The 14,188-nt window shown below is 48.5% G+C and overlaps 1 protein-coding gene across 3 annotated transcripts in view; it reads right to left on the reverse strand.

Annotated features, from left to right (window-relative positions):
- Nucleotides 1-11,126: 11,126 nt before the first annotated feature.
- Nucleotides 11,127-14,188, reverse strand: part of RASSF3 (Ras association domain family member 3) — a 79,272-nt gene continuing 76,210 nt past the window's right edge. For all 3 annotated transcript variants that reach the window (XM_032347157.1, XM_032347159.1, XM_032347158.1), the window contains one exon: nt 11,127-13,889. In XM_032347157.1, coding sequence (XP_032203048.1) covers nt 13,740-13,889 — 150 coding nt within the window. In that variant the 3' untranslated portion in view covers nt 11,127-13,739. The remainder of the gene's footprint in view (nt 13,890-14,188) is intronic.

The following is a 14,188-nucleotide window of genomic DNA, read 5'->3' on the forward strand; positions in this document are numbered from 1 at the left end:
AGTTGTAAAATGTGACATTAAAGAACATTAAGGGGGGGGGATAGTAAAAATGTGTTCAAACTTAAATTATCCATTTAGACTGGTAGAAACAGAAGTTATCTCTAAGCCTCATAGTAACCACCATACAAAAGCCAGTAGAAGATACAGAAAAGTCCCCAAACAACAAAGGAAACCAAGAAACGGGAGCTATAAAATAGCCAGAAAATAATTAACAAATGGCAGTGAAAATAATAAATTTAAAATGTCAAAATGGCAGTTAAGTACATATGTATCAATGCTTCAATGTAAACAACCTGGGACACCTGGGTGGCCCACTCGGTTGAACGTCCAACTCTTGATCTCAGCTCAGGTCTTCATCACAGGGTCATGAGTTGAGCCCCATGTTGAACCCCCACATCCAACGTGGAACACACTTTTAAAAAAGTAAAAGACCTAAATTCTCCAATCACAAAAAACACAAGACCCATGCACATGCTGCCGACAAGGGACTCACTTCAGCTTTAAGGATACACACAGCTGAAGTGGATAAAAAATTGCAATATTCCATGGAAAGGAAGAAATCAAGGCAGCAGCTATATAGAGACAAATCGGACTTTAAAACGAAGGCTAATATAAATATAAATATAAAACAGGCCAGGGGTGCCTGGGTGGCTCAGTGGGTTAAAGCCTCTGCCTTCAGCTCGGGTCATGATCCCGGGGTCCTGGGATCAAACCCCACATCGGGCTCTCTGCTTAGCAGGGAGCCTGCTTCCCCCTCTCTCTGCCTGCCTCTCTACCTACTTATGATCTCTGTCAAATAAATAAATCTAAACAAACGAACAAGAAAAAGCAGGAAATTACATAATGGTAAAGGGGTCAATCCAACAAGAGGATATGTTTCTGAACATTCCTGTAGTATCTATGCACCCAACATAGGAGCATCTTAAATATATAAAGCAACTACTAACGGACTGCATTTAAAGGGAGGGGGTGGGAGGACCTGTCCCTAGTACCTGGATTCACAGGGAAACTAGTTTCAGACTAAGAAGGGGGGGGGGGGGGTGTCCCTACCATGCAGTGGTTTCTTATCCCACTCCAGAGCATGGCTGTTGGAAAAGAAGCCAAAAACAGCTCCTCTCTTCAGATCTCATGTATTTCCAGAACAGCTGTGGTAACCCAGCAGCCAAGATACTGGGATCCGTGTGACTTCCGAAGCTAGATCACGGACGACCTGATCGCTTCTCTCTTTTGGATGACTCTGGAGGAAACCTGCTGCCATGTTACAAAGACAAGCCAGCAGTCCTATGGTTGGGTCTGGCTGAGGATCTGAGCCTTCCTGCAAATGACCAGCCCCACCTTGCCAGCCAGCCAGGAGAGCAAGCCCTCTCAGAAGCAGATCCTCCAGCCCAGCCCGGTCAAGGCTTAGGGTGCTAACCAGGGCTGCCGCCCCCAAACCTCCATCTCCCAAAGAGCCACCCAAGCCAGAACCATCCAGCTAAGCTGCCTTCCCATTTCCAAACCCACAGAAACCATGCAACAGAATCTGTGTTTAAGCTGATTTGGAAGTAATATGCAGCAATACAGGACTGATAGGATGACAAAACTTGTTTACCAAGAAGGAAACAGGCAAGCCTTTTGCCAAAACTTATTCAATTGTAGGTACCCAAGACAGGACAAAGCTGTCTAGTGGTAGAGGCTCACCTTACCTCCAAGGTGGGAAAGAGTTTTACATGTATTATATGCACAAAGAATATAAATAAACAGGCTCCCAGCTACGATTCCAAAACCAAGTAGAAGCTTCTTTGAAATGGTTGCTTAGATGTTCTCATCACATGTTGGAAAATACTTTCACGGACTCTGGGCTGGCAGGCTCTGGTCACAAATCCACGTTCTCTCCAGCACGTCTCTGTACCTCCCAGAAGCCGCACAGGGGAGAGAGTGCTGCGTGGGGGGCGACCAGCTCTTTCAGCGGCTACAGCACGTGGACACTTGGACTTGATTTGGGAAGCCAGGCCCCCCGTTGTCCAAAACACGATCATCCCTCACCACTCCTTTGCCTCATCCCAGTGCTAGCCAAGTAGCTCAGAAACGCAGTGCAGTCTGTCCTGCTTAAGTCTGAGAAATGGCTCCTCTGTATACGTGGCTTCCCATGGAAAATGAATCCTGGGGTACCAAGTCTGGTCCTCAGCACAGCGCAGGTCATCCGGCCCTGTGTGGTGCCGTGGGAGGCCCTAGCAACTGCCGGGGTTCACGGTCAGCCTGCAGAGGAGCCCGGGCCTGTCTCAAAAGCTGCCCAACCAGCTGATTCCAGATGGACTATGAAATGCTGAGCACTGCAGATGTTAAGCCCGGTCCCCAGGGAGAGTCCTGGGGGGAGGGGGGGGGCTCTCACATGCATGACCACACCAACTAGAAACAAGGGGGAAGTCCCTGGGCTGCTCCTACAGGTGGTCCTCTGGTCTGGGTCTCTCAGTATCACTCTTGCCTCACCGGGGCGGACAGCACAGGGATCCCCAGTCCCAGTAGCTCTGAGCACAGTGGCTGTGATTTGTCAGAAGACAGGCCACACTCTGGCACCTATTTACAGGCAGTGCGAGGGATGACACTGAGTGCTGATTACTTGGGTCCTGCCAATCGCCCTGGAATCTTGAGTGTTCTCAGATTTACTTTAACTGTTGCCCTTCCTAAGCCAGAGTTTGAAGAACAAATAAAAAATGTTTTTGCTTCGGAAAATGTCCCTTTTGGAAACTGCGTCCTAGCTGATGCTTCTAGATGAATTTTACTGTCAACAGGATAGGTGAGCATCTTAGCCCAGTGGTAAAGCAGCCAGTAGTTAACTCCATGTTCGGAACAAGAACCTGGAAAACAGGGGTACCTGGGTGGCTCAGTGGGTTAAAGCCTCTGCCTTCGGCTCAGGTCATGATCTCTGTCCTGGGATGGAGCCCCACATTGGGTTCTCTGCTCAGCAGGGGGCCTGCTTCCCCCTCCCCCTCTGCCTGCCTCTCTGCCTACTTGTGATCTGTCAAATAAATAAATAAAATCTTTTAAAAAGGGGCACCTGGGTGGCTCAGTGGTTTGAAGCCTCTGCCTTTGGCTCAGGTCATGATCCCAGGGTCCTGGGATTGAGCCCCGCGTCCGGCTCTCTGCTCAGCAGGGAGTCTGATTCCTTCCCCTCTCTCTGCCTGCCTCTTTGCCTGCTTGTGATCTCTGTCTGTCAAATAAATAAATAAAATCTTTCAAAAAAAAAAAAAAAACTTAAAAAAAGAACCACCTGGAAAACAATACCAGTAACCTTACACAATATTGGGCTTTGTAGGAGACAAAAATACCTTCACATTCATCATGGTATTTGGTCCTCACATCAGCCCTGGGAGGCAAGCAAACAGCCAAGGCTCTCTCCACTTTACAGGGGGAGAAATGGTTTGCTCCAGGGCAATGGCCACTGTTAGTTTTAACTCTGCCCTTGCTGAAGATGAACTCTTAACTCAGAGACCGTGTTTTAGCCCTCAAGTCCTTTTCCCATCACGGAGGAAAACCAGCAAGAGTGACACTGATAGGACATGCTGCCAAAAGGACTTCAGAAACCAGTCCCCACTGTGTAGAGAACATTCACGTAGGTTAGGGAATCTGCGAGGCAACCCCTACCGATCCTTAAGCTGGGGGCTCTACATCACCTCTAGAAGGAAGCTTCTCCAACCCTGTAAATGCTCATACCACTCTGTACTTTCCCAACACATACCAGTTCGTACTGCACGTGCACTGGTTTCCACGAAGTGAAGGGCCAGGAGGCTCTTTCCCACCAGAATCCACCCAATACCTACCATCTTCAGGGCGATTTATAGATACACACTGAATGAAAGAAATTAAAATGCTTCGTGTTCTACTCAAGTCTCTTTTTCTGCCAAGAACAGAACCAATATGAAGTGAAAGGTTAAACAGGTGGCTATAAGAATACAGATATCGGGGTGCCTGGGTGGCTCAGTTGGGCCTCTGCCTTCAGCTCAGGTCATGATCCCAGGGGCCTGGGATCAACCCTTATCAGGCTCCCTCCTCAGCGGTAAGGCTGCTTCTCCCTCTCCCACTCTCCCTACTTGTGTTCCCTCTCTGTCAAATAAATAAAATCTATTGAAAAAAAAAAAAAAAAAGAATACAGACATCATAGAACCCAATGGTAAATCATACTTTTTCTTTTTAGAACTTGTTTTATTTTTTAAGTAAGCTCTACACCCAACATGGGGCTTGAACTCACAACCCCAATATCAAGAGTCACATGTTCTAGAGCCTGGCAGGTGCCCCAGATTGACTCACTTTTTATATGTAATTAAAATTAATTCCAAGCTGTTGACTGGGAAAGGGAAAAAGGGATGGAGGGAGGAAGAAAAAAAGGGGAAGAGAGGGAGAGAAAGAGATGGTGGTGGGAGCAGAGAGGGAGGGAGGGAACCTTAGTTCTCATTTTCATAAGCCTCAACTCTACTGTCCTTCCAGTAATATGAAGGTAAATTTAAGTAGTGTTAGAATACCACTGCTCATACTCACGAAATGTACGTACAGATCACTGCTGGGAACCGAGATGCTGGAAGCAGTAGCAGCGTCGGCCCTTGGCATGCAACTCCACAACTAGGCAGAGTCAGGTACGTGCGGAGCTCACTTTTTGGGGGCACACCGTAACAGCGGTTTGGGGCCTAAAATAGGAATCTCCCGAGAATATCTACAATCCGCGGCAACGTCAACCTCTCTTACTCCTGATGTTCCCAGCCTGCACCTTCGCTGTCTTTCCCAGCAGCCCCGTCAGAGGATTATTGGTTCTGCTCAGCTTCTCGGAGAACCAGCGTTTGGTGGCGTTGGGTTTCTGTTTTCTATTTCGTTTATTACCACTCTTCAGTACTTCCTTTCTCCCGCTTACCTTGGGAGAGCTTCCACCCTAAGAACCAGAAGAAGAGAAGCAGAGATCTGAGGCCCTTCATCTTTCCTAACAGGAACTTCGTGCTATAAAATTTCCCTTTTTCCATCCTTGATCCTACTGTGGAAATGAGCACGTTAGCACAACGGGCGCGCAGACAGAGGACTCTACACTGAGGGGAAGAGGGGACTGTGAGCATGTGACAGCTGAAGTAGCGGGTAAGTTCTGAACGCACTCTCCCCCTCACGGAGGCCACAGAGCCCCTCCCCCGCTCCCCTTGGCTCCCCTTGGCCCCGTTCTCCTGCTTTCTCTGCGCACTCTCTCCCCACGGACACAAGGCCCTCAAGGTCTGGGAGTGCCCACTGCTGACTAGGACACTGTATGTGACTATGTCACAGTATGATACTGCTGACTTCCTGTGCTGATTTTAAAACCTTGAGAGAATCTAACTGATCAACAGCCTGTATCAACCGAAGATCCAAGCAGCTGTGGTCAGAGGCACAGGGTGCTACTTTATGTAAAAGTCCTTTCCAGGGCTAAGGGCTGCAGGTCAGGGAGCCCCTCTGCAGACTTGCCATTACTTAGTTTAAAATGACCTTGTTTAAGCAGATACCTTGTGGTTTCACATATGGGTGGGATCTAAAAAACAAAATGAGCAAAAAAGCAGAGACCGATCCATAAATAGAGCAGCTGGTTTCCAAAGGGGAGGAAGATGGGGGGTTGGGCAAAATGGGTGAAGGGGAGTGGGAGACATGGGTTTCCAACTGTGCAATAAATACATCCGGCGAGAACAGAGACAGCGTAGGAATATCGTTACTGGCATTCTAGTAGCTTTCTGTGGTGACAGGGTAGCCTCACTTGTGGTGAGCACAGCCGCTGTACAAAGATGTTGAATCACTATGTTGTGCACCTGAAACTACGGTAACACTGTGTCAATTACAGTAAAAAATGGCGCATTTTTAAAAGCATTAAGAGGGATGCCTGTGCCCACGGATGTCTCCCTTCAGCCCCCGGAAACCCTCTGAAGATCTGCAGTTAATACTTGAACACGTATGGGGCGCTGGGTAAAATGGCAGATTCGCCAAACCCCGTCCTAGACATACAGATTCAGCTTTGGGGTGGGATGCAGAAAAATCTGTCTTTTTCAAATTGCCACCTCTGGGGATCGGAGAAGGGGAGCCCTCCTGCAGTAGTTGGGAATGCAAGCAGGTGCAGCCATTCCGGAAAACAGTGTGGAGTTTCCTCAAAAAGCTGAAGAAGAGCTACCCTAGTAGCAGTTGCGCTACTGAAGATTTACCCCAAAGACACAAATGTAGTGATCCAAAGGGGCACGCGCTCCTCAATGTTTACAGCAGCAAAGTCCACAGTAGCCAACTGCGGAAAGAGCCCAGATGTCCATTAAAGATGAATGGATAAAGAGGATGTGGTCTAAATATACAATGAAATACTACTCAGCCATCAAAAAAGAAAGAAAGAAATCTTGCCATTTGCCATGATGTGGATGAACTATAAGGTATTATGCTAAGTGAAATCAGTCAATCAGAGACAACTGTAAGATCTCACTCGTATGTGGAATTTAAGAAACAAAACAGAGAATCATGGGGGAAGGGAGGGAAAAAATAAAACAAAATGAAATCAGAGAGGGAGACAAACCATAAGAGACTCTTAACTATAGGAAACAAACTGAGGGTTGCTGGAGGGGAGGGAGGTGGGGGGATGGGCATCCAGGAGGGCATGTGATGTAATGACACTGGGTATTATATAAGACTGATGAATCATGACCTCTACCTCTGAAACTAATAATATAGTATATACTAATTAATTGAATTTAAACTAAAAAACAAAAATTTAAAAAATAGAATTAAGGGGGCACCTGGGTGGCTTAGTGGGTTAAGCCGCTGCCTTCAGCTCAGGTCATGATCTCAGAGTCCTGGGATCGAGTCCCGCATCAGGCTCTCTGCTCAGCAGGGAGCCTGCTTCCTCCTCTCTCTCTCTGCCTGCCTCTCTGCCTACTTGTGATCTCTCTCTGTCAAATAAATAAATAAAATCTTTTTTAAAAATAAATAAATAAATAATAAAAATAATACAAAAATTAAAAATAAAATAAAATTAGGGCACCGGGCACCTGGGTGGCTCAGTTGGTTGAGTGATTGCCTTTGGCTTGGGTTGTGATCCTAGAGTCCTGGGATCAAGTGCTCATTGGGCTCCCTGCTCAGTGGGGAATCTGCTTCTCCCACTATCCTTTTTCTTCATGCTCTCTTTCTCTCTCTCTCTCTCTCTCCGATAAATAAATAAAATCTTTTTTTTTTTTAAAGATTTTATTTATTTATCAGAGAGAGAGAGGGAGAGCGAGCGAGCACAGGCAGACAGAATGGCAGGCAGAGGCAGAGGGAGAAGCAGGCTCCCTGCTGAGCAAGGAGCCGGATTCGGGACTCGATCCCAGGACGCTGGAATCATGACCCTAGCCGAAGGCAGCTGCTTAGCCAACTGAGCCACCCAGGTGTCCCATAAATAAAATCTTTAAAAAAAAAAAAAAAAAAAAAAAAGGGCACGTGGGCAGCTCAGTTGGTTAAGCGTCAGCTCAGGTCGTGAACTCAGGGTCCTGGGATCGAGGCCTGCTTTTCCCTCTCCCACTCCCCCTGCTTGTGCTTCCCTCTTGCAGTCTGTCAAATAAATAAAAATCTTTTTTAAAAAATAGTAATAAAATAGGGGCACCTGGGTGGCTCAGTGGATTAAGCCTCTGCCTTCAGCTCAGGTCCTATCTCGGGGTCCTGGGATCAAGCCCTGAATCAGGCTCCCTGCTCAGGTGGGGACCCTGCTTCCCCCTCTCTTTGCCTGCCTCTCTGCCTGCTTGTGATCTCTGTCAAAAAAATAAATAAAATCTTGTAAAAAATATAATAATAAAATGAAACGAGCACCTCTGATAGGTCTGGTGCAGTCCATGAATCGCATGGAAACGTCATTCTGCCTTGAAAGCTCTTCCAACAGATTCTAAACCGCCCCCTCCCAAGCACCAGCTTCCTAACAAGTAACTTTCTGTGAGACCCACTGTGCCTCTGCTCTGCTCCCTTTCCTTAGGTACAAAAGAACAAAACTGTACAAAGCAAGCTGGGGCGGTGGACACAGGGTGACACAGGGAACAGAAACTTTGTTCCTGGCCTCACCCACACCCCTACACCCTCACTGGTTGTCTTCCTTGAGACCCACCTCCCTCCCCAACGCACGTAAACTGCCAATTAGAAAGTTTATCCAGAAGAAAGGCAATGGAACTCGGACTTTCCTTAAGTCCCCAGTTACCGTGGCTGCCCATGTATTCTCTGACAAGGGTCTTTTCTTGATAAGGCATGATGTATGCCTGACTACCTAAAAGTCACTGAGTCAACATGCTCCTTGAGAGATTACATATGCAAGGAAAAGTCATTTGAAACTGAAAAGAATCTCAAGACCCCATTTATAGCTCAGTATAAAACACTGGAGTTGAAGCTGTTACTTTCCTACCAGCAATAGTAACAATTCAAGGATTCTAGTGTGCTACTCCAAAATTCCTGTAATTTAAACAAATCCTATCGCACTTGACAATCTGAAAGCCCTCGGGACGCCTGGATGGCTCATTCAGTTAAGCTTCCAATCCTTGATTTCAGCTCAGGTCACTGTCCCAGGCCCGTGTAAGACTGAGCCTTGCGTCACAGCCCTGGTCACGCTCTGCACTCAGGAATCTGCTTGAGACTCTCTGTCCTTCTGTCCCCCCCAAGCCCTGCCCTCTCGGAGCCCCGCCTTCTCGGAAGGCCCTCACAAGCGAAGCCCCTAGCACCCCACTTCAGAGAAAGGAACTGAGCAGGATCTCATTAATCCCTCTTGCCAACAAAGGTTGGCAAAAACAAGGGGAGGCTGCCAGCACCCCCGATCTGTGCCACTGAAGAGCCAGCTGCCTTAAAGGTGAGGCTCATTTAGAAAGGCTGGAAGTAACTATTCCACTTAAAGTAACTCCCTTCCAAAAACAAAGCCAAAACCCCCAGCTTCCTTGGAAGGATACCAAGAGCCCTGGGTGTTCTGCTGTTTGTGTGTAAACATGTAAGAATGTCAGTATTCCCATTTCCAAGAGGGGAAGGAGAGGGGCGCTTTGGCAGCTCAGCTGCTGCCAAGTCCTGCCTCAGCCAAACGTGAGTCACAGCTGTCTCTGGAAACTATGATTTAAGATCAAAAGGGTCTGTCCTCTTCCCTGCCATTCTCACCTTGCAGGATTAGAGGGAAAGTTCTGCCAGAAAAACAGAATGAAACCAAAAAGGGCCAACCAAAAAACCCCCACAAAAAACCCAAAACACGACCATGCAGATGACATCGCCCCGGAAAGTTATTTACAGCTGCCCACTCCCGTCCCCCCCCGCTTTCCCTGCCCGAGTTCTTGTACAAAGCTGCTCTTCTGCGCACCTGGTTAACTGTGCGGGTGCGCACACCGACAAGGGAGCACTTTCAAGACTCCATGCTTGGTTTCCCGTGTTCCTCTGCAGAGGCCCATCCTTGGTCGGGGAGGAAAGCTCTAGCCTTTGCGAATGGGAACTCTGCAGTCCCCGAAGAGGCTCTTTGGGTGGTGCCGGGAATGATGGTACTAACCACAGTGGGAACACTGGCCGGGCTAGCTGCCCCGGGAGCCTCCCGCACAACAGAACCTGCGGAATGAAAACACCGGGAGACGGTTAGTGTTAACCCACAACCACCTCAGTGGGATGCTGAATGAACACCACACAAGGATGACAGAGCACTCAGACATCGAGGCTGCCCTTCCACGTCCCACAAACCCCCACCGCACCCAGAGGCTTGCTTTCTGACAAACCACTCAGCACGGACGGGCAACATCCCGGGCTTCCTGCTGGTAGGTGCATTGGAAAACTGGACGGAGCTTCCGGGGGAGCGAAGCGGCAGGGCTGCTCGAGGCCAGGACCTGGCTCGGCCGCTCTCTCAGCGAGGCGGTGGGCAAGCTGCTGGACCTCAGTGCGCCGCCTCATCTGTGAGATGTGGATGTTGACAATACCTACCTCACAGTAGAGAAAAAGCGTTAATATGTACTGAGGTTTGGAGAATACAGCCTGGCACACTGTGAACACTTCGTGTGAATTTGCCAGTACAGAGACATCCCCCCAACCTTTTTTTTTTTTTTTTTTTTTTAAAGATTTACTTATTTGAGAGAAAGGGTGAGAGCGAGCACACAAGCAGCAGGAGTGGCAGAAGAGGAGGGAGAAGCAGACTCCCTGCTGAGCAGGGAGCCCGACACAGGACTCGATCCCAGGACCCTGACATCATGACCTGAACCCAAGGCAGATGCTTAACCTACTGAGGCACCCTCCCCATTCTTTCTAACACAAAATGCAAGATACTATTCTTGAGGATTCTGCAAAATAAGAAAATCTAAACAGGTTATCGTTTGGTGATAAATTCTGACAAAAAGCTTAGGGCAGGAAACTAACTCCCTTTAAGGGATAAAAATTCAAACAAAAAAACCCCCCGTGCACCTTGGGTAGTAACCCAGGCTGAACTAACAAACCAGATTCCTCTCGATATTTCATCAGAGAGATCTATACAAAGCCATCATTTTATATCATAATATTTTCACTTCTCAAACAACTATGGTGCTTTTCTGGAAATGTTTCCCTTCACCAACAGGTGCAGCCCTGGTCTGATTTCACCACCACCCCTAGGGGGCAGTGCAGCAGTTAAAATGCTTGCCTAGAGCAGGCACAGGAGAGGAGCACACAGAGCCTTTACCCACTCACAGATACCCCCAAATACTCCCCATCCCACCATCCTGTGTGGGACAGTCATGCTGACCAAAAAATACACTTTAAACGTTGAAAGTGGTCTGTTTCAAGGACAAGAGAACTAAAGGCAGGTAGGGAAGGTGGAGGGAGAGGATTTCTAAGGAACTAATGGGACCCTCCTGTTTTTGGAAGGGGCCACAGGGCATCCACTTTATATTAATTCTTTGTTCACATGCTTTATACACTTTTGAACATATGTATATTCCACAATCAGAACAACTGTTTTAGGAATGTGTTGTACAGGTAGACATTCAGCGAGGGTTTCCTTCCCCAGAGAGTAAGACAAAGTTAAAGCAACACTTGAGAGAACAAATGTGCCCCACTCAAACCTACTAAGTCCCTGCGTTCCCACACATGTCCTCGTGGGTCCCGCTCCTGCGACCTCCTTTTACCGGGCATATTATTATCGCAAATAAAAACACACAGACACCAGCTAACAACTTCGACTTTTAATAATGGAAACAATCTGCCATTCCAGAAACAACCGCAGGGAAGAAAAATCTTCCCTATTAAAATAAACTCATCAAAATTATAAATATTATAACCTTTTTACTTCTGTGATTTAAAATGCTCCCCTGCAATACTACCCCCTTCATTTTTAACAACATTCTGGTACCATCACATATTGAAGAGAAAACAGTATTACAGCAAAGCTTAGTTTAATTTAACATAAGAATTTGTACAGTGATTTTTAAAAATCTCTGGCCGTAGTGGCCTTTTCTTCTTTTATGCATGAAAAATGCTGCTGCAGGAACCAGTGTTTGGGAGAGAACGTCAGTGTTCCAAGAACTATGTACTGACAATTTCAATACAGCAAGTTTTCCAAACTGCAACTTGTAGTGCACACGACAACGAGCGAGGTTCTGGATCCTAGAGAGGAGGATGCCTGTTTAAGACAATCTACTTCAAGTAAAAAAAAAAAAAAAAGAAAGAAAGAAAGAAAGAAAAAATTCACAGATAACCATCAGCTACTACTTTTGTAGGTTCTAACAGTGTCTTAATCTGAAAAACAAATACTTCACAAAATATAAGCTTACTGGGTGGGCAATTCAAAGACCAGGTGGTTGATAGCAGTATACTCAAACCCAAGCCACAGTCTGAACAGTAAAACCAGTATAAAAAATCACGAAGGCATTCCCTGAACAATAAAGGTAAGTGCTGGATGACAACGTCACTAAAACCTCATCGATGCACTAAAAAGAAGTCACATGCAAAATTAAACAAGATGTGCCCCATACATATTTTATAGCTAGTTCTACTCCCCCCCCCCAACTCTCCTTAAAAAGCTTAGGAATATCAGATTGTCTCAGTAATGTGTGTGCACAGCAGACCACCGCGGACACCTGCCTCCAACAAGACCGGTGCTCTCTGCAAAGTCGGAAGTGCCACCAAGAAGGGAACAGAAATGCAGTTTTTAAAAGGCACAGTTCACTTAAGAGGCAGAAATGAAGCACCTTGGAATTTCAAAAAGAATCCATTAGGTGTCACCAAAGTGTTGACAATTCCTTGGGAATTTATAAACAAAATGTATCTAGACTTAAAAAAAAAAAAAAACAAAAACAGATTATAAGGCCCCTTTAGAACACAGCACGGCTTTCTTGTTTTCAGATTGCTGCAAAAAAACGAGGTTATTTAACCTGCTTTAAGGAAGGCTTCTGTTTTGCACGCCTTTCTTTGGTTGGCAGAACACGCGCTTTCGTTAGAGCATTTCCAGAAAGAGCCCCTCTTGTGTGGTCAGCTGGTGTGTGGCAGGGCAGCAGCAGGGGAGTCCTCCCTTTCTGGCCACCCTCCTCCTCAGTCAAGTACTCCTTTTGGAAGGAGGATCTGATAGCACTGGGTGTACACACCACATCCCTAATCCACCTTAGAGAAGAACAGAATGCAATTTGTAAGAGAAGGTGGGGAGGAGGGAAGAGCGGAGGAGGAAGAGGGGGAAGGGTTCAGGAAAAAGGGAAACTAGGGGAAGAAGGGGAGTGATTGTCACAAAAGTATGCAGTGAGCTCTCTACTTGACAAATCTCGCAGCTAACCAGAAAACAGCCACCCCCTATCCAGACTCCCTTTCCATTCAGGAAACAGCTGGCTGGGGTAGGAGACTGGACCTGGGGTAGGAGACGGACAGTAACCTGAGCTAGCCCTCGGTCATGGCCCCACCACCCGCAGAAGCGCCCCACCCCCACCCCCACAAGAGAGCACCAGGACGGGTCCCCAGAGAGGGCGACCCACACCACAGGACCCGCTCTGGTCCACCTGGCTGGCCTCTCATTCTCTGGGCAGCTGCACACTTCCCAGCTCCTCCCTCGGCTCTAGCTCCTACTTGCTTTGGCTCTGTTCCCAGGTCTTACTCACCAGCCCATCAAGCACTACCACGATGGGCTTAACATCTCAAAACCCAAGGCTTTCCCATCTGTAACCAAACACACCTGTCTCCCCGACCACTCGCCCCTCACCCAAACCACGCTCCCGCAGAGCTCCCCACTTCCGCTGGCGCCTTCCTCCAAACTTGCTCTTCACCTTCTCAGTCCAACTCCTAACCAAACCCTTCAAGGCCTCCGAGTTCCCGGCTTCCGGGGCCTCCGAAGTCCCTCGGGTCGCTTCCTCGGACATTTCAAGACCGAAAACAGAAAACGGACAGGTAGTTTCAACACAGGACAGTCTTCAGAGAGATTCCTTATTAAGCTTTTAAAAGAAAATCATCTGCACGTCCTTCAGCTCCACTTCACCATCACATAATCAACGAAAACAAAGTACGGAAGAAAGATCAAACAAAACCCAGAGTCGTGCTTCCAAGCCGCCTAGATGGCCCCAGAGAGGAGACCAGATTCACAGCTTGCCCAGAGGTGAGCCCGCGGGGCCGTCGGACGGGCGGCAGCAGCCCCGCTGGGAGAGGCCAGAAGGCGGCGGGGACTAGAGCCGGGGTCCGAGGGGGCAGGCCTCCGGCGTCACGGGGCGCGAGGACGGCCCCCCCACCCCGCGAGAGAGACCCCGGCTGGGGCCGCGCACGCAGGTCCCGCGCCTCTCGGCCGGGGGCGGCAGGGGAGGGCGCGCCTAGCCGGGCGTCCGCACCTCGTTCAGGGCCGCCTCCAGCTGCTGGCGGTAGGCCGCGTAGCGCCGCTTCAGGCTCTGCAGCTGCTCGTCCTCCTCCTTGTCCAAGATCCGCAAGAAATTCTGTAGCTCTGGAAGGCTGAAGGCTTCCCACTGTGCAAGGACACAAGAAGGAGAAACCCAGGTGCTGAAGTCAGATCGTGGGCCGGCACAGGTGGGGTTGGTGGGGGGAGGCGCTCCCCAGCCTCCCTCCCCCAGCACCCGGGCCCTCCGAGGACACCCGGGCTCACTCGCACCTCTGCCTGCCTCCACAGCTCTCCACAGCGGATCTCACTGGGGCCAAAGCACTCAGGGCCCCAAGTGCACCAGACATTTTCACGGCTGACCTGGCCCCTCTCTACCTGACCCCAGCAGCATCGGAAACCACTCTCCTCTGCCTCTCCTTGCAGTCA

The sequence above is a fragment of the Mustela erminea genome, chromosome 6 (genome assembly GCF_009829155.1).
Source record: "Mustela erminea isolate mMusErm1 chromosome 6, mMusErm1.Pri, whole genome shotgun sequence".
NCBI lineage: Eukaryota > Metazoa > Chordata > Mammalia > Carnivora > Mustelidae > Mustela > Mustela erminea.